Source organism: Schistocerca gregaria, chromosome 1, assembly GCF_023897955.1.
Source record: "Schistocerca gregaria isolate iqSchGreg1 chromosome 1, iqSchGreg1.2, whole genome shotgun sequence".
Lineage (NCBI taxonomy): Eukaryota > Metazoa > Arthropoda > Insecta > Orthoptera > Acrididae > Schistocerca > Schistocerca gregaria.
The window spans coordinates 262,520,867-262,542,243 of record NC_064920.1 but is presented as its reverse complement, the minus strand read 5'-3'; the positions used below and the strand labels follow the sequence as shown (position 1 = coordinate 262,542,243).

At 39.3% G+C, this 21,377-nt stretch overlaps 1 protein-coding gene across 4 annotated transcripts in view; it reads right to left on the bottom strand.

Moving 5' to 3' along the window:
- LOC126339866 (probable ATP-dependent RNA helicase DHX34) overlaps positions 1–14,493 on the bottom strand; it is a 179,130-nt gene extending 164,637 nt beyond the window's left edge. Inside the window, exons 1-2 of one of the 4 annotated variants that reach the window (XM_050001668.1) lie at positions 13,784–14,493; positions 5,240–5,477 (exon numbers count right to left, since the gene is read on the bottom strand). In XM_050001668.1, coding sequence (XP_049857625.1) covers positions 5,240–5,477; positions 13,784–14,051 — 506 coding nt within the window. In that variant the 5' untranslated portion in view covers positions 14,052–14,493. The remainder of the gene's footprint in view (positions 1–5,239; positions 5,478–13,783) is intronic. The other 3 variants (XM_050001669.1, XM_050001670.1, XM_050001671.1) reach the window with 3 other exon arrangements.
- Between the last annotated feature and the right edge of the window lie 6,884 nt (positions 14,494–21,377).

The window sequence follows — 21,377 nt, the reverse complement described above, 5'->3', positions numbered from 1 at the left end:
TGCAACATACCACACATCCAGAATTGCTACAGAGCGGCTCCAGGAACACTCATCTGAGTTTTAAACACTTCTGCTGGTCACCAAACCCCCAGACATGAACATTATTGAGCATATCTGGGATGCCTTGCAATGTGCTGTTCAGAAGGGATCTCCGCTCCTTCGTACTCTTACAGATTTATGGACAGTCCTGCATGATTCATGGTGCCAATTCCCTCCAGCACTACTTCAGACATTAGTTGAGCCCATGGCATGTCATGCTGGGGCACTTCTCCATGTTTGCGGGGGACCTACTCGATATTAAGCAGGTGTATGTTTTTTGCTTTTCAGTGTATTTGAAATCTTTGTAAGTCAATACAGGGGAACAACACACACAGATGAGACAAAACTGGGCATGTTCATGGAAGGGAGGTGGGGGAAGGAGATGATTAGAGGTAAGGAAGCAGCCAAAGACAGAAAGAGCAATAAGAGAAGCAACATTACATGAAATTAACATGTGGATGGGAAGGGGAGGGAAACATTTAAATGCAACAATGTGATTGAAGCACTTGAGCTTTGACACTCAGGGTTTCACAAAGCACACTGCTCACAGTTAGTTCACACTTGCAAAATTGTGAATGAGAGGTCGCATGTGACCTGGAGTTCAAGCTTCTGTTGATATTTTGTTCATTTGAGATAGCGCAAAGTAATGAGGTACTGGAGCTGAAAGGAATGCCTACATGGTAAAATAGGCACTAAGTTCATGACTGCCATGCTGCTGTGTGTTCATTGTGAGAAATTATTCTATGTTACAAATAGAAACTACGTCCATTCATGCTCACTAACCATTTAGTGGTCACCAGTCATCATAAAACCTTAACAGTGGTTCCATGTATACTTGTAAACTGGTAACCACAAAAATTACTGTCCAGTTAACCGCATAAGTGTTACCAGTGGAAAGGAGTAAATAGTGACATCAGAGAGCAATGAACCAGTTTTGGGCAGGCTCAAGAAAAGGGTGATGAGGAGCATAAGATATGAGAAGAGCAATGTGCAGGTTGAGAGGGTAACAAAAACCTACTTTGGAAGAGAATAGCAGGATGGGTAAGAATCATCTTGCAGGGAGACTTCAGAAAGTGGGGATGCTTTGAAACAATGCAGTGCTGAAAAAGTAAAATGCCAGAAATTGGATCATGAACCAAGTATTTAAGAAAGTGAAGTAAATGTAGGACTACATGTACTTCTTCAAGAATTACAGAGAAGCATGAGAACTGGACAATGAATCAGAGGGAAGCAACCAGCACTATGTTTCTGTAACAAATAAATCATAACATTGAGGCATAAGGACTAATAAATCAAGTGACACCTAAGCACTTGAGAGTTGATGCCAACTTTTCTCTGACAAAACGACTTTGATTCTCTCTTGGAAAACCTTGTTTATTTTGAAGGTCGATATATTTTTAAAATGGGAAAAGTTTGTTTTATTCAGTGACTACTTCAATTTTAAATCATAACTAATAACACAGAAATCACATTTTCGCAGAGCACATATTCACTTCCTGCAGAATAACAGTGTTACATGGAATATAGTTTGGGAAACCTCACTCTACCTAGATTGGAAGCTCTTATCAGACCAGAAAGGATCAGTTAATATATATTGTCAATCAGATTGCTGGCAAATAAAGACATTCTGGTAAGGAAACTGACAACAGAAGCAAGATTGTATGTAGAAAGTCTTTGTAGTCGATTTCTGAACTCAAATAATTTCATGTACAAGCACAATAATTGACTACATATTCATAGAACAGGCCAAAATAAGTGATAAAAATAGTAGGCAAGTCCTGAATGATCTCTATGAGAATGATGGACAAAGAATGGAAAAAAATTGGGCCCCACCGCAAAGTACCTAAGACAATTAATGATGAAACTATCTGGACTTTTAAATCATGTGTCCAAGATGTAAACTGGAGGCCTTTGTATAACATACAGAATAGTAAATCCAAGTACAGTTCTTTCAGAAATGAAGTAGCACTAATACTTTAAAGTACCTTCCTAAAATGGATAGGTAAGGCTCAAACTATAAAATCCAACAAAAAGCAATAGATTACCACCAGTATGAAACCTTCATGGAAAGAAAAAAACCAAGATTGAATGTAATAATATAAGGAAAAGGATAGTTTCTACTCACCATATAGCAGAGATGCTGACTTGCAGAAAGGCACAACAAACAGACTATTGGGAAAGACAGCTTTCGGCCAACAAGGCCCCTGTCAAAAGTAGACAACATACACACACGCATACACTCATGCAAACACAGCTCACACACACGTGACGACTGTTTCTGGCACCTAGAGCATGACGTGCAGTTTGTAAGGCCTTGTTGTCCAAAAGATAGCTTTCTGACAGTGTTGCTGTTGTGCCTTTCTGCAACTCAGCATCTCCACCATATGGTGAGTAGCAACTATCCTTTTCATTATATTGTTACAATACCATCTTGGATTTTCCATTGTTTGATTTTGCCTGACGGATTTTCTTCCAGCCCAAGTCAGTACTGCTTTCCTTCGTTACTGTTTTCTAATGCATTACCATACCCGGCATCGACCCTTATTTCTCCATGGTAACTGAGCCCTGGGGCAGGCAATGGAGGAGCCCTATAACACACTGCACGGATTAAAATCTCCAACAATGATATGTGATTTAGGGTGGGAGGATTTTGGTGAGTGAATTCTCTGAAGGCGTGACTGTTAATAATTTCATTATGGAGCAAACAGACACACAGCCCAGTGTAACTGCATGTTGGTCATGCCCTTATGCAACAGCTACATGATATGATTAAAGGTAATTTTGAGAGACTGTCACAAGATTATCACTGGAGTTTGTAGTGGTGTACCAAGATTAATGGATGAGGAGCAACAATAGTCACCAACAACCATATCAACTCCATCATTTGCCCATTGACTGGTGACACTATATTTCGTATAGACTTTCTAACCTCTTGGCATAAGTAAGTCAGAGGACTTGAAGAGTGTCTCTTGCAGACACATACATTATGGTTTTGTCTTTGCTGAGACATGTAAATGTTTAGATTCACTACATACACATTTATGTGTCAAGGATGTATACTGCACGACAGTAACGTCCACTGGCTTAAGTTTTCAGGCAGATGGGTGAGTATGGAACATGGAACTGAGGTAAGGGATACAGCAGCATCTTCTTGGTCCACGAGTCATTGGTGGGCACTTTCGTGTGAGCAGCAGTGAAGGGTGGAACCATGTTTTACACTACAAGTGATCAGAAGCAGAAAAGGAGTCATCAGTGGGTGCCCTCGGTGTGTGGACAGTGAAGAAGGAAACTATGTTTTGTTGAGCACGTTACCTGAAATAATTGGTGTGTAACTTGAAGGATATTATACATTAGAGAATAATCAAATGAGGCAGTGGAGCTCTTAGGATGCTGCCATCATATTCAAGAGGATGGAGCTGCTCTTTCTGGCCAACCAGGTTTGGGTTTTCTGTGGTTCTCCTGGATCAGCAAGGCAAATGCCGGGCTGTTCATGGCCGAAAACCTGTCTGATCCCCATAAGCTACCAGTTCTATTCTATTTAAGCATGTTATGTATGGTGTGTGTCATATTTATATTTTGGACTACTGATTGGCTTCACATTACCGTGAAAAATCCTATATCACTGTTAGACGATCCTGGATGAATAAAGATAAACTGATGTATGGGAGTCAATATTTAGAGAGATTTGTCCTTCACCTCTTCTATTTGTAGATGTGGCAGCTAGATGTGGAGGAGCTGAGGAAGTAATTTCAGAAAACACTAATGTTCATTCTAAAGACAGCAGATACAGGTCTCTGAATTAGGAAAGATACATAAATCCTTAATATGAAATAGTAGATGAAAACTATAGCTGAGGAGTTTGAGACATAGAGCAGTGGCATTTTCAAAGTACACATTAGAGAGAGAGAGAGAGAGAGAGAGAGAGAGGTATCAATCTTGGAATTTTACCTTTTGTGAGGAATGCTCTTATTGATTGGGCTATGCAGGTCTCACTCGCCCTCAGCCCCCAAATTTATTTTCTTCCAGAAGTGTAGTCAGGCAAGATATGCAGAAAAGTATTTGTGAAGTGTGTATGGGCCAGTCAGTTGCACAGAGTCAGTGTCAAAAGATGGACCATGACAAAAAGGCAGAATGTTGGTACTGCGTTTTGACATGCCATTGACCATACTGTGGATGACATTGTCACAAACTTTTTGTGTCTAAAAGGAATAGTGTACTAATTGCAGCCATGTACCAAAGTGGAAGAACAGTGATCGTAAAAACTTCCTAATCAAGAGGGACAGGAGATTAGTGTCATGCCTTATCCATGACAACCAGTTACGAACCTGATAGGAATTACTGCTGCCAATAAATACAGATCCATCTCAACCAGTTTCCAAGCAACCATGGATGCAATGCACACCTGGAATCATGTACCTTGCAAAACACCATGGTTCACTTTGGCACATGAAGCTACACGTCTTAACAGCACCAAACAACACAGAAAGTGCACAGTGGCTGACTGGACATGTGTAGTCCTGTCCAACAAGTTTCAATTTTCCCTCTGTTCCCTCCCCCCCTCCCCTCCCATGAACAGTGCAAAGTGTACATGAACCAACAATACAATGAGGCATTCAACCCACAATGTGTGGATGTGTAGCTCAGGGCATGGGTGGTTTTGTGATGTATCGGGTGTGTTTTTGTACAATGAATTGGGCTCAATCATTTGCGTTACCTTGAATATCAATCAGAATGTTTAAATAAACAATATTTGTGATCAAATGTTTCCCTTTCGTCTACATTTTCATGATAAGATGCTGCAGACATCAAGGCTGCAATCATGGTTTCCTTGTTTGACGAACAATCAAGCACACTGTCCACCTTGACTGGCCTGCTAAATCACCCAGCCTTAACCCTGTAGAAAATGTTTCAGACTATTCAGAATAGGTGGTGAATTGTAGCAATCAACATCCAAATGATCTTGTAGCTCTATGGGATCTAGCGAACTTCAACCTCAAGAAACTTATGGACTCTTCTCTTCACTGAATTGAGGCCATCATCAAGGCTCAAGCCTGTGTTAACGCAGTATCAAGGTGATGACTCTAGGTATGATTAATTCTTTGTCCAGTATCATTATGATTTACGCAGATATTTTTATACCAGAACACGGTAGACTTTTAAATAAAGAAAGAATAGTGTTTTAAAGGTAACTGTCTACTACCTGTATTGTGCCACAGGCAAATTCTTCTGTGATTGTCGCAACTTGTAAAGTTTTGCAAACGTCTCCTTCTGTTTGAAGTCCAGATACAGCAACAGAATATTCTGAAACTGGACCATATTTTCTTGTGTAAGCTGTTTGTCATGTACCATTTCCATCTCCAGAACTTGCTTTCTCAGTTTCAGAGACAGTGAAAGACACACACAGTGGAACTTGTTGAAATCATTCCGATTGCCAGAACCTGTACATACAAACAATAAGTAAGTTCTCAGTGAGTGAAATAACTTTCCACTAAACACAACTAAAATTAAAAACACATTAGCATGTCAATAGAATGGTAACATACTGACAAGTGACACGAACAAGGTATACTGAACATTGAAATACTGGCACAACTGAAGACCATGATACCAGCCATCGGCTTTGACCCATGACATCATCAAGATGGTGGACTTCCCTATTTCAAGTCTACACAATATGGTGACCATGACATCACTAATTACAAGCTGGAACACACACAGATGATATGAGAAATATTTAACTGCAGAAATAAAACAAAACTAATGAGGCAATTGTAGAAACTAGGGGGTTTTGGGTGGGCACAAACTAAATATATGACAATTATAACAAGGAAGACATACAAGAACAAATGCTAACACACAGATCAAGCAAACAAAATACTCATAAGTCAATAAAACCACAATTAAGAAGCCTGAGATAAAAAGAACTGGTATGAGAAACAGTCCTTGGCTTATATAGCTCAAACAAATTTCATGACATACAAACCCACACATAGTTCCAGAACCTGGTACCAGAAATTTTATTTGACCTATAAAGCTCAAGCAAAATCCACGATATCATAAAACCACAAAGGATTTGACAAATCCAGTATCTAACACTTCACTTGAACCACAGAGCTAAAGTGGAGTCCATGGTACGGTACCAAAAAACTAAAGCTAGCTCAAATAACTAAAATCGAAAACCTAATTTCAACAGTGGACATAAAACAAACTCCACAATGCCTATCAATCACAATCCAACATAATTACCCACACCTAACAACACAATGCATTCATAAAAAAAACTGAATTAACAGTAATTTATATATACAGGAAACACACAATTATGCATGTAAACGTGTATACCACACTTAATACAGTTAAAAACAAATCGTAAAATCATAATTACCAACCAAAGTGAGTATACACATAAATCTAACAATTTAACAGTTAGCAATAATAATGTCATCAATACAATCTCAATACACTGTGCCACCATGAGATTACACAACATAAAACAGACACAGTACAGGTCAAAGCAGATGGGTGGTATTGCTAAATATGGTTGACCCACAAATGTTATCATTCCTGAGGAATAATCTTTAACTCAACCGAACCTACTAATGCCAGACACAGGCTTCAGCCTACAATGTAGAGATGGCATGTGGCATTATATGTGAACAAACAGAAAGAGATCAGAACAGTGACAATATTTGTTTTGTGTCAGTATTAATTGGTTGGATATAGGCTGTGGTGGCAGAACAATCTGTAGCACAGACCAAAGTCTTCATTAGGTCCGAAGGTGCCAGTTTGGCTGTGAGATGATGGAAACTTTAGATGCGATAACACACTGATCTGTAGCATAGTTCCATACCTAGCCTATGCTAAAAGTTGAGAGTTCGGATTTGAGTTGTTGAAATAGTATCAAATGCTTCAGATGGTCCCAGTCTTCTTAAGGCATTGTATTTCATCAAATAAAAAGAAAACACGGGTAACACACAAAATCTCCTGACAATGAAAGGCAACTAAAAACTTAGAAATAATTGTTAGTGATCAATGTGCAATAAACTACTACTGAAAATACATACAAGAAAAACATAAGTTGCAGCCTGCAGAGAAAAATTAAGATGTCATCTTAAACATAGGCAGTGATACCAATACACCGAGTAATAAACAAAAAATATTTTAAGGATGGATATTAAGTAGGCCTACCAGTTGAAGTGGAATGAGTACAGAAAGATTATGATAATAATAAACAGAATGTCATCAGCACCTTACACTATCAGAGTCCTGTTATCAGTGTGTAGCTACATGTCTCTTGTGCTAACATACACTGAAGTGAAAGAAATCAATGGATACCTCCCAATATTGCGTCAGACATCCTTTTGACCAGCACAGTGCAGCAACTCTATGCAGCATGGACTCAACAAGTTGTTGAAAGTCCACTGCAGAAATAATGAGTCGTGCTGCCTCTGCAACCATCCATAATTGTGAAAGTGTTGCTGGTGCAGGATTTTGTGCATGAACAGACTTCTTGGTGCAGGATTTTGTGCATGAACAGACTTCTTAATTATGTTCCATAAATGTTCCGTGGGATTCACGTTAGGAAACATGAGTGGCCAAATCATTCTCTTGAACAGTAAAGAATGTTCTTCAGCCCACCACAAATAACTGTGGCCCAGTGACGTGACACATTTTTGTTTGTGAACATGATGTCCATCAATGGCTGCAAATGGTCTCCAAGTAGCTGAACATGGCCATTTCTGGTTAATGACAGGTTCAGCTGGACCAGAGAACCCAGTCCATTCCATGTACACAGCCTACACCATTATGGAGTCACCACCAGCTTGCATAGTGCCTTGTTGACAACTTGGGTCCATGGCTCCATGGATCTGCACCACACACAAACTCAACTGAAATCAGGACTCATCTGGCCACACCGTGATTTTTCTGTCATCTAGACTCCAACCGACATCGTTATGAGCCTAGGAGAGATGCTGCAGGTTATGTTGCGCTGTTAGCAAAGGCACTCACATCGGTCTGCTGCTGCAGCCCATTAATGCCAAATTTTGTCGCACTGTCCAAACAGTTATGTTCAAATGCTACATGTCCCACATTGATTTCTGTGGTTATTTCATGCACTGTTGCTTGTCTGTTAGCATTGACAAATTTGAGCAAACACCACCGTATTGTCCATGGTGAGAAGTAACTCCTGACATTTGGTTTTCTCTTGACACTGTGGATCTTGGAATAATAAATTGCCTAACAATTTTCAATATGAAATGTCCCATGCATCTAGCTCCAGCTAGCACTCCACATTCAAAGTCTGTTAATTCTTGTTTTGTGCCCATAATCAAGTTGGAAACCTTTCCACATGAATCATATGGCCGCAAATGACAGCTCTGCCATTTTAACCTTGTGTATGCAATACTACCGCCATCAGTATGTGTCCAAATTGATATCCCATGACTTTTGTCATCTCAGTTTACTATTTCTACGTATACCCAGTTCTTGGCCACAGATTCGTTTTTTGGCTTCAAATTTCAAATGGACACAATTTTCAAACAATAAAAAAAGAGTATGCCTATTAGCTAAAAACAACACACAGACTCATAGTAAAAATATTTGTCGATGCTAATTCCACCACCTGAGTGTATTTACCATTTTTTTATGCAGATTTAAGGAAAATATTAATTCACTCATAGAACTATTCACTGTCATGGAACAAGAGTGAAATTATTAATAATGACTAAATGAAAAGTCTAAATAGTATTTTCTTCCAGAAACTAAAACAGTATAATTAATTGCTCAGTGAGATCAAAGAGGCATTTGAAACCAACATACTTCACAATACAGTTACAGTATATTTCAGAACTACCATGGGGTCAACTGAAAGTCGCGGTCCCACCCAATTGCTTTGAGCAGTACTTTATGTAACTTTGTTGTATTATGTGAAGTCATGGTGGTGTCGTGTTTCTGATTCTGGTCATGTTCGAAGATAGTGTATTGTAGGATTTGGTTGTGCTCTCTTGTATTGGATGTTTATATTCTGAAGTTGTTTGTCAGTGAGTCATTAGCTGTTGTGAGTTGGGTGTGTCAGGCTGTTACTGGAAGAGTTTATATGGATTTGCTAGTGAGTTATTTTGATTTTGTGTATTGTGGCTGATGGAGTAGTGTTTGTGTTTAGAACTGTTGGAGCCATATGGTTCTTTTTGTCACAGATATAACATTATTTTCCTTTTTCTGTCAGTCATTGATGTTGTTGTTGTTGTGGTCTTCAGTCCTGAGACTGGTTTGATGCAACTCTCCATGCTACTCTATCCTGTGCAAGCCTCCTTCATCTCCCAGAACCCACTGCAACCCACATCCTTCTGAATCTGCTTAGTGTAGTCATCTCTTGGTCTCCCTCTACGATTTTTACCCTCTACCCTGCCCTCAAATACTAAATTGGTAATCCCTTGATGCCTCAGAACATGTCCTACCAACCGATCCCTTCTTCTGGTCAATTTGTGCCACAAACTTCTCTTCTCCCCAATCCTATTCAATACTTCCTCATTAGTTATGTGATCTACCCATCAAATCTTCAGCATTCTTCTGTAGCACCACATTTCGAAAGATTCTATTTTCTTCTTGTCCAAACTATTTATCATCCATGTTTCACTTCCATACATGGCTACACTCCATACAAATACTTTCAGAAACGACTTCCTGACACTTAAATCCATACTCGATGTTAACAAATTTCTCTTCTTCAGAAACTCTTTCCTTGCCACTGCCAGTCTACATTTTGTATCTTCTCTACTTCGACCATCATCAGTTATTTTGCTCCCCAAATAGCAAAACTCCTTTACTACTTTAAGTGTCTCATTTCCTAATATAATTCCCTCAGCATCACCTGACCTAATTAGACTACATTCCATTACCTCCTTTCAAGACACTGTCCATTCCGTTCAACTGCTCTTCCAAGTCCTTTGCTGTCTCTGACAGAATTACGATGTCATCGGCGAACCTCAAAGTTTTTATTTCTTGTCCATGGCTTTTAATACCTACTTTGAATTTTTCTTTTGTTTCCTTTACCGCTTGCTCAATATACAGATTGACTAACATCGGGGAGAGGCTACAACCCTGTCTCACTCCCTTCCCAACTACTGCTTCCCTTTAACACCCCTCGACTCTTATAATTGCCATCTGGTTTCTGTACAAATTGTAAATAGCCTTTCGCTCCCTATATTTTTCCCCTGCACCTTCAGAATTTGAAAGAGAGTATTCCAGTCAACATTGTCAAAAGCTTTCTCTAAGTCTACAACGTCTAGAAACATAGGTTTGCCCTTCCTTAATCTAGCTTCTAAGATAAGTCGTAGGGTCAGTATTGCCTTACGTGTTCCAACATTTCTACGGAATCTAAACTGATCTTCCCCGAGGTCGGCCTCTACTAGTTTTTCCATTCATCTTTAAAGAATTCGCGTTAGTATTTTGCAGCTGTGACTTATTAAACTGATAGTTCGGTAATTTTCACATCTGTCAACACCTGCTTTCTTTGGGATTGGAATTATTATACTCTTCTTGAAGTCTGAGGGTATTTCGCCTGTCTCATACATCTTGCTTACCAGATGGTAGAGTTTTGTCAGGACTGTCTCTCCCAAGGCCGTCAGTAGTTCCAATGGAATGTTGTCTACTCCGGGGGCCTTGTTTCGACTCAGGTCTTTCAGTGCTCTGTCAAACTCTTCACGCAGTATCGTACCTCCCATTTCGTCTTCATCTACATGCTCTTCCATTTCCATAATATTGTCCTCAAGTACATCGCCCTTGTATAGACCCTCTATATACTCCTTCCACCTTTCTGCTTTCCCTTCTTTGCTTAGAACTGGGTTTCCATCTGAGCTCTTGATGTTCATACAAGTGGTTCTCTTATCTCCAAAGGTCTCTTTAATTTTCCTGTAGGCAGTATCTATCTTACCCCTAGTGAGATAAGCCTCTACATCCTTACATTTGTCCTCTAGCCGTCGCTGCTTAGCCATTTTGCACTTCCTGTCGATCTCATTTTTGAGACGTCTGTATTCCTTTTTGCCTGCTTCATTTACTGCATTTTTATATTTTCTCCTTTCATCAATTAAATTCAATATTTCTTCTGTTACCCAAGGATTTCTACTAGCCCTCGTCTTTTTACCTACTTGATCCTCTGCTGCCTTCACTACTTCATCCCTCAAAGTTACCCGTTCTTCTTCTACTGTATTTCTTTCCCCCATTCCTGTCAATTGCTCCCTTATGCTCTCCCTGAAACTCTGTACAACCTCTGGTTCTTTTAGTTTATCCATGTCCCATCTCCTTAAATTCCCACCTTTTTGCACTTTCTTCAGTTTTAATCTACAGGTCATAACCAATAGATTGTGGTCAGAGTCCACATCTGCCCCTGGAAATGTCTTACAATTTAAAACCTGGTTCCTAAATCTCTGTCTTACCATTACATAATCTATCTGATACCTTTTAGTATCTCCAGGATTCTTCCATGTATACAGCCTTCTTTTATGATTCTTGAACCAAGTGTTACCTATGATTAAGTTGTGCTCTGTGCAAAATTCTACCAGGCGGCTTCCTCTTTCATTTCTTTGCCCCAGTCCATAATACCTACTACATTTCCTGCTCTACCTTTTCCTACTACCGAATTCCAGTCACCCACGACTACTAAATTTTCATCTCCCTTCACTATCTGAATAATTTCTTTTATTTGATCATACATTTCTTCAATTTCTTCATCATCTGCAGAGCTAGTTGGCAAACAAACTTGTACTACTGTAGTAGGTGTGGGCTTCGTATCTATCTTGGCCACAATAATGCGTTCACTATGGTGTTTGTAGTAGCTTACCTGCATTCCTATTTTCCTATTCATTATTAAACCTACTCCTGAATTACCCCTATTTGTTTTTGTGTTTATAACCCTGCAGTCACCTAACCAGAAGCCTTGTTCCTCCTGCCACCGAACTTCACTAATTCCCACTATATCTAACTTTAACCTATCTATTTCCCGTTTTAAATTTTCTAACCTACCTGCTCGATTAAGGGATCTGACATTCCACACTCCGACTCGTAGAACGCCAGTTTTCTTTCTCCTGATAACGACATCCTCTTGAGTAGTCCCCGCCTGGAGATCCGAATAGGAGACTATTTTACCTCCGGAATATTTTACCCAAGAGGACGCCATCATCATGTAATCATACAGTAAAGCTGCATGCCCTCGGGAAAAATTACGGTCGTAGTTTCCCCTTGCTTTCAGACGTTCGCAGTACCAGCACAGCAAGGCTGTTTTGGTTATTGTTACAAGGCCAGATCAGTCAATCATCCAGACTGTTGCCCCTGCAACTACTGAAAAGGCTGCTGCCCCTCTTATGACACAGAAATTTACAAGTAAGTCATTGCTTGTTCCAATGGGCACAAATATGCGGTACCCTATTCATTATATATAACAATAGCACAGTATTATATAATAATAACATATATTAAGTTCCTACAGTAATATGGATGAACTACAGATTTTTTTTTTCTCTCTTTTGTTCGTGTGTGTGTGTGTGTTACACCAAATTATGCTACAGTGGCTTTATATGGTAGGTATTTTTTGTGGTTTTCTTTGTTTTTTATTATAATAAGTATCCCATGTGTGTATATGTTTGCAGTTCCTTGTGTATACTGATAGTCATGATGAAGCAAGTTTTCATTTCAGGGTTTTAATATTTAGCAATTGTGCTGGGCTGTGGTTGGTAGGTATTGAGGATATTGGTTCACCATTGTTGGTTAGGATATGGTTTTAATATTATGTGACGAGTTTTTGTTTACTGAACCTGGATTTCATTTTAGATAGATAGGGTAAATGAAGGTTTTGATAACAGATTTGATGATCTGTGTGTGTTATTTTTGGTTGTGTGGGGTACATTTTAGCTGCCACACGTGACAAGTAAAGTTTACAGTATGGGGTTTTCAAGTCGTTTATGATATGCCTACTAGGTTTTTGAGTTGTCAAATGGGTTAATGGTCTCGTCATCTTTGTTTTAGCTATATTGTTCAAGCAAATTTTACGATACAAATGAATCCATTCCATCATTCCTTGATATACTCCTACATTACATTGCATGCTACTGGATTTCAGAGTGCAGTGGATAATACTAGCTATATTCCAACATCTGTAGTATAAAGCAGTATTGATTAGTCTTTATTCAGACAGACATGTGTGCAATATAAGCAATGACCAGTGATTAAATGAGATATGAATGAACAGTACAGCACCTGTTTGACATCATCAGCTACATTGTTTGAAAGTATGCATATTTTAAAGTACACCTTTGACAATGCATAAGCCCTAGGGAAACTAAGGCTGTACATAATTATGTGAGTTGACTTGTAACTATATTTCATTGCTGTAGTTTTAACTGACATGTCGAATATCATTGTAACATGACATATTGGTGATTAAACGACTAACTCACCAACTGGAATGTCATACTATTTACAGCTCAGCAGTAAATTATTTACAGTCTTAGGCTATGGGGTTGTTCTTGGGGGATCAAATGCAAAAAATGGATAGTTATCAGACAACACAGCATTTGTTATTTTGTATTTAGGTTGTGATTATTACATTGAACTGTTTAATATTTTGTAGTGAACCCATACGTAAGTCAGTAAGAGTGACGAGGCGACAGACACAATTAACGTACACCTCTAAGCAATCAACCTGATATACAGATCAACAACGGAAAAACAATTTTCGTCAAAAACGTACCTACTTGCTCTGTATTCCCACTCATTTTCAGTTTACTTCTGCGTTCAACATTTTCATACTTCTTTAGGAAATTCCAGAAGTCTTCTTTATACGAGTACTCCGAGTCGCTAAAGAAAATTCTGTCCAACAAGGAACGATGGGAAACAAAACTGAAGCTGTCTGAAACATAGTTCGTGTTATCATTTTTCCTTTCATGATAATCACTACGTCTTCGATCATAACTACAGGACGGGCGTTCCTCTGATGGACTGCGTCGCCTTCGTTTCATTTATTTTCGATGTTAGTTTCAGAATTAATGCAAATCGAAGTTTCAAACACTGCTGTAAAGAGGATACATCATCCCTCAGTAAGCTATTTAGTTACAAACAAAATGCCACTGTGACGCATTAACATTTACTATTATCCTTTTCTCGTTTTATTTTCACATTACTGGCCTTTCGTTTTATTGTCAACTAGTACAATTTGTTAGTAAACAAACGTAACAGCTGTAGGGTATACAAAAACAAAGACCTTCGTTCCAAGAATACGTTTTATCTCGAGGAATAGCCTCCTTGACTTTCCTACACTTGGGTATTAGAAGAACAACAGGGGCTACATAGTTTCCAGTCATGCTTAGCAGATATCATACAAAGAGTAGACATAACAGTCACATCAAATAAGAATAAACTTTTAGCGAAAGACCTATCAGAACTAAAGTCAGGTTCACACACGCAACTAATTTGGCGCCCCGCCTTGTGGCTTTCGATAGTGGCACCGTGCGCTACAGTTCACACTGAACGTTACAAATTCTACGTAGCTGCGCAGTTTTCGACACCGTGTCAACTGACATAATATGTGCGGTTATTAATATTATTGCACAGCTTATGGCATTAGAGTTGTGATAAGAGATAAAGGCTCCCCATGAACCATAGACCTTTCCGTTGATAGGGCGACTTGCGTGCCTCATTGATACAGATAACCATACTGTAGGTGCAGCCACAATGGAGAGGAATCTATTGAGAGGTCAGACAAACGTGTGGTTCCTGAAGAGGGACAACAGCCTAGATGATTGACTGATCTGGCCTTCTAACATTAATCAAAATGGCCTTGCTGTGCTGGTACTGCAAATGGCTGAAAGCAAGAGGAAACTGCACCCGTAAGTTTTCCCAAGGGCATGTGGCTTTACTGTAAGGTAAAATGATGATGATGTCCTCTTGGGTAAAATATTCCCTCATTTAGATCTCTGGTTGGGGACTATTCAGGAGGATGTCATTATCTGGAGATAGAAAACTGGCGGTCTATGGATTGGAGTGTGGAATGTAAGATTCCTTAATCACACAGGTAGGTTAGAAAATTTAAAAAAGGGAAATGGATAGGTTAAGGTTAGATATAGTGAAAATTAGTAAAGTCCAATGGTAGAAGGAACAAAACTTCTGGTCAGGTGAATATGGGGTTATAAATACAGAATCAAATAGGGGTAAGGCAGGAGTAGGTTTAATAATGAATAAAAAAGAATAGGAGCATGGGCCAGCTACTACAAACAACATAGTGAACGCATTATTGTAGCCAAGACAAACACGAAGCCCACACCTACCATGGTACGGTAGTTCAAGTTTATATGCCTACTAACTTCGCAGATGATGAAGAGATTGAAGAAATGTATGATGAGATAAAAGAAATTATTCAGATAGTGAAGGGAGACGAAAATTTAATAATCATGGGGGACTGGAACTCTATAGTAGGATAAAGAAGAGAACGAAAAGTAGTAGGTGAATATGGAATGGGGTAAGGAATGAGAGAGGAAGCTGCCTGATAGAATTTTGAGCAGAGCTAACACTTATTTTAAGAATCATGAAAGGAGGTTGTATACGTGGCAAAGGCCTGGATACACTAGAAGGTTTCAGATAGATTATTAATGGTAATAAAGAGATTTAGAAACCAGGTTTTAAATTTTAAGTCATTTCCAGGGGCAGATGTGGACTCTGACCACAATTTATTGGTTTTGAACTGTAGATTAAAACTGAAAAAACAGCAAAAGGGTTGGAATTTAATTAGATGGGACCTGTATAAACTGAAAGAACCAGAGGTTGTAGAGAGTTTCAGAGAGAGCGTTAGGAAACGATTGAAAGGTACAGGGGAAAAAATTGCAGATGGAGAATGGGTAGCGTTGAGAGATGAAATAGTGAAGGCAGCAGAGGTTCAAGTATGTAAAAAGCTGAGGGCTAGTAAAAATCCTTGAATAACAGAAGAGATACTGAATTCAGTTGATGAAAGGAGAAAATATAAAAATGCATTAAATGAAGCAGGCAGAAAGGAATCCAAACGTCTCAAAAATGAGACCAACGGGAAGTGCAAAATGGCTAAGCAGGGATGATTACAAATGTAAGGATGTAGGTGCATATTTCACTAGGGGTAAGATAGACACTGCCTACAGGAAAATTAAAGAGACCTTTGGAGGAAAGAGAACCACTTGTAAGAATTTCAACAGCTCAGATAGAAAACCAGTTCTAAGCAAAGAATGGAAAGCAGAAAGATGGAAGAAATATACAGAAGGTCTATACAAGCGAGATGTACTTGATGGCAGTGTTATGGAAATGGAAGAGGATGTAGATGAAGATGAAATAGGAGGTGTGATATTGTATGAAGAATGTGACAGAGCACTAAAAGTCCAAATGTGGTCCCACGAGCAGACAACATTCCATTAGCTTTGCGAGAGCCAGCTATGACAAAACTCTACCATCTGGTGAGTAAGATGTATGAGATAGGCGAAATACCCTCAGATTTGAAGAGGAATATAATAATACCAATTCCAAGGAAACCAGGTGTTGACAGGTGTGAAAATTACCAAACTATCAGCTTATAAGTCATGGCTCCAAAAAGTACTTAACGAATTCTCTACATACGATCGGAAAAACTAGTAGAAGCCGATGATTAGTTCGGATTCTGTAAAAATGTTGGAACACATGAGGCAATACTGACCCTATGCCTTACCTCATAAGATAGGTTAAGGAAAGGCAAATCTACATTTTTAGCATGGGTAGATGTACAGAAAGCTTTTGATAATATTGACTGAAATACTCTCTTTCAAATTCTGAAGGTGGCAGGGGTCAAATACAGGGAGTGGAAGGCTATTTATAATTTGTACAGAAACCAGATGGTAGTTTTAAGAGTTGAGGGGCATGAAAGGGAAGCTGCAGTTGCGAAGGGAGTGAGACAGGGTTGTGGCCTATCCCCAATGTTATTCAATCTGTACATTGAGCTAGCAGCAAACGAAACAAAAGAAAAATTTGGAGCAAGAATTAAAATCCATGGAGAAGAAATAAAAACTGTGAGGTTTGCTGGTGACACAGTAATTCTGTCAGTGACAGTAAAGGATGTGGAAGAGCAGTTGACTGGAACGGACAGTGCCTTAAAAGGAGGATATAAAATGAACATCAAGAAAAGCAAAACGTGGAAAATGGAATGAAATCAGATGATACTGAGGGAATCAGATTAGGAAATGAGAAACTTAAAGTAGTAGATAAGGTCTGCTATTTGGGGAGCAAAATAATTAATGATTGTCGAATTAGAGGGGATATAAAATGTAGACTAGGAATGGCAAGAAAAGCGTTTCTGAAGAAGAGAAATTTATTAACATCGAGTATAGATTTAAATGCAGGAAGTCTTTTCTAAAAGTATGTGTATGGATGTGAAACATGGACGATAAATAGTTTCGACAAGAAGATTATAATAGCTTTCAAAATGTGGTGCTCCAGAAAAGTGCTGAAGATAAGACGAGTAGATCACATAACTAATGATGAGGTACTGAATAGAATTGGGGAGAAGAGGAATTTGTGGCACAACTTGACTAGAAGAAGGTATCAATTGGTAGGACACATTATGAGGCATCAAGGGACCACCAATTTAATGCTAAGTGTGGAGGGTAAAAATCGTAGAGGGAGACAAAGCGTTGAATACACTAAGCAGATTCAGAATGATATAGGGTTCAGTAGGTGCAGGGAGATGAAGAAACTTGCACAGTATAGAGTAGCATGGAGAACTGTATCGAACCAGTTGCTGGACTGAAGACCACAGGAACAACAACAAGAGTTAAAGACAAGGAACACTAAATACAACTGTAAAATCCGAAAATGGACTTCTTACAGGGATAAATCAGGGACCACAAACAATTACAAAATAAATAACACTCCAAGACGATAATGTTGTCCGCTGTGGCAAGCTAACAACAGCATGGTTGTAAATGTCATCTGCAGATGCACCACTCTTCGAAAATTTTAGAGTATTATTGTACTTGTTGATCTACCCATTTCGAATAACCAATTTTAAACACTCAGGGGCTATTTTTCCCGTGCTATTTGTAATTTATACATTACTCGGTCGTATTTTGGTTACATATTAAGTTTATTTACTCATCCAAAAATCTTGCAACATTATCGGATAAGGCCTACATCATTGGTTTGCAAATGTTGCACACACACACACACACACACACACACACACACACACATACACACACACACACACACACACACAGCTACAGAAAATTAAACGCAAGTTGATCTTCTTGTAGTTCCAGAAACTGTGGAAGTGTACCTGCTGACCACTGTTTTGATTTTTTTCAGGAATAAAATAAAAACACCCTGCAATCGAATGAATTACAGCTGCAATTACTGCACTATGACTACGACACAACACTTGTGTCTCGAAATGAAGCCATCAGAGAGCAGTGGAGGAGGGAAAGTGGAGTAACACAGTAAAGCCAAGTTCAGCTATTTGTGGCATGACAGAAGTTGCGTCTCTTAAGATACGCCACTGACAACTGGGAGTTCATAGATGCAACTGTTATATGTCATTAGCTGTGGTGATACTTTTATTGCATGTTGCAAACCCTGCTTAAAAGACATAGATATAGGAGTTGGTTAGGATATCACATTAGGTCTAATTATATTCTTGATATACATAAACAATTTTCCAAATAGTATTAAGCCGTGTTCCCACAGCCATGAATATTTTATACATGCATCCCTCACCATCTCTCGCAGATGTCAGTTTTCATGTGGTAGCACTCAACTTGCACACTATCATGCCAACTTATAAGTAAATTACGAAAGTTGAAAGTCGCTTCTACGATGTCAATTCCCCCATGAACTTCAACAATTACCATTAGGTGAATCTACTCTCAGTCTACTCCAAGACAGCACAGATCTAGAATCGTTTGTTTATATGTGTGAAAAGTTATTATCATGCTAAATAAGGGACTTAATGAAGCATTAATCAAGGAATGTCATTTCTTTTCATGTGTGAATTATTTGAAAGTATTTTATATTGGATATATGTGCGCCTTGTAATTGCACATATACGCACATCAAAAAAAGTTTTCCATCCCAGTTCCCAGAACTCTTGAAGATAGATGTTGACTGTGGATATTGTATCACAGAGACAGTCCCTTTGACTGTTCAGAGACCTCACTAAACCCGCCCAAAGCCGAAAACAACTTTGCGTGAGCAGCGCCTATTAGATGGAGGTGGTCCCAACACCGATCAGTTCCAGTCATTGCACCAGAAAGGAGGTACACAGCTCGTGTAGTTTGTAGTTCAACCATGCCTAGACGGTCAATACCGCGGTTCAATCGCTTCCGAACTGTTACTTTGTGCCAGGAAGAGCTCTCAACAAGGAGTGTTCAGGCATCTGGGAGTGATCCAAAATGACATTGTTCGGACATGGAGGAGATACAGAGAGACAGAAACTGTCGATGACAGGCCTCGCTCAGGCCGCCCAAGGGCCGCCAAGCTACTACTGCAGTGAATGACCGCTTCCTACGGATTATGGCTCGGAGGAAACCTGACATCAACGTCACCATGTTGAATAATACTTTTCTTGCACCCACAGGACATCTTGATCCCACTCAAACTGTGCACAATAGGCTGCATGGTGTGTAACTTCACTCCTGACATCCATGAGGAGGTCCATCTTTGCAACCACAACACCATACTGCGCGGTACATATGGGTCCAACACCATGCCGAATGGACTGCTCAGGATTGCCATCATGTTCTCTTCACCAATGAGCATTGCATGTGCCTTCAACCAGAAAATCCTACGAAACGTGTTTGGCGGCAACCCGGTCAGGCTGAACGCCTTAGACACACTGTCCAGGGAATGCAGCAAGGTGGAGGTTTCCTGCTATCTTGGGGTGGCATTATGTGGGGCCTGCGTAAGCCGCTGGTGGTTATGGAAGGCGCCGCGCCCTTTCAGATGAACCATCCCGGCATTTGCCTGGAGCTATTTAGGGAAATCATGGAAAACCTAAATCAGGATGGCCTGACATGGGGTTGAACCGTCGTCCTCCCGAATGCGAGTCCAGTGGGCTAACCACTGCGCCACCTCGCTCTGTCTAAATTGAGTACTTTACTGGTAAATAAGCGTATAATTACAGCACTTGTGATGTACAGAATCTTGATTAACTCCAAAAATAAAATCAAAGGTGAAGCGTTGAGACAAAAACCTTACTTATTGTATTGAAGGTACCCAGATGACTGCTAAGAGATGCCCATTTTCTTACCCATCAATTGTGGGTCTGTTTTTTTTGTCAATATCACTATAATCTCTTTGGCTAAAAGCTGGACAACTCCTATATGAAAATTTCAGTCGCTGCCGTCTTGTAAGTCGTGTAAGAAGCGTTTCCAAATTTGGCGTATGGAAACGCTAACCTGCATGTCAGGGTGGTAGGGGGGAATGCACATGTAAGAAATTCATGCCTGTGGCTTTAGTCATTTGGAAATTTTTCTCTGCTGTTCACAACAAGAGATAATGCAAGAGAATGCAAGAGAGCTCCTTGCAGAGAAAGCAAATGAAATCCTGTAGGAATTTAACAATTGGTCAAGATACAATAAAGTTACACTGGACACCAAGAAAACACCCACCATGAATTTCATCATCTTGAAGTTGAAGTTCTTCTGTCCATGTTTGCTTACAAATAAATTTGTTTTTGGAAGGAGTCTACCTTGAGCGAAACAGTTTTTTTCTTTTCTTATATTACCAAGACATGTTTCACTGTAGTCTCAGTAATATCAGTGGACTTTAATTTTCTTTCTTGTTAATTGTGCTGTAGTTTTCCTGTGTTTTTATGTTTTGCAGTGCAATTGTTTTCTTTTCACAATCTGTCATTCTTTCAGGAGTCCCCTTTATTTTTAGTATGAAAAACTGTAATATTTAACTTCCACAGCAACTGTTTTCCCTTTTATTTTTACTTTGAAAAACTGAACTATTTAACTTCAACTGTAGCTATTTCTCACAGTGGAGATAAAGGGGAAACCAGGACAAAATGGCAGCCTGTGAAAGGAACACAACTGTAATGCAGGACAGAAAAAACAGCCTGTTGTAACAAGAAAGAAAGTAGAAGTGCACTGATGACACTGAATTAGTCTGGAGAATAGAAGAAAGAAAAACATTGTTTTGCTCAAGGTAGACCTCTCCCAAGAACAAACCACGAATTTCAGTTTGAAGAGTAAAAATGACACAGTTCAATAACATAAAGATGGTATGTGCATAGACAGCATAAAAAAGCAATTTTACTAGCAGTGAATATCGATTCTTAGTTGAAGTCGTGTGAATAC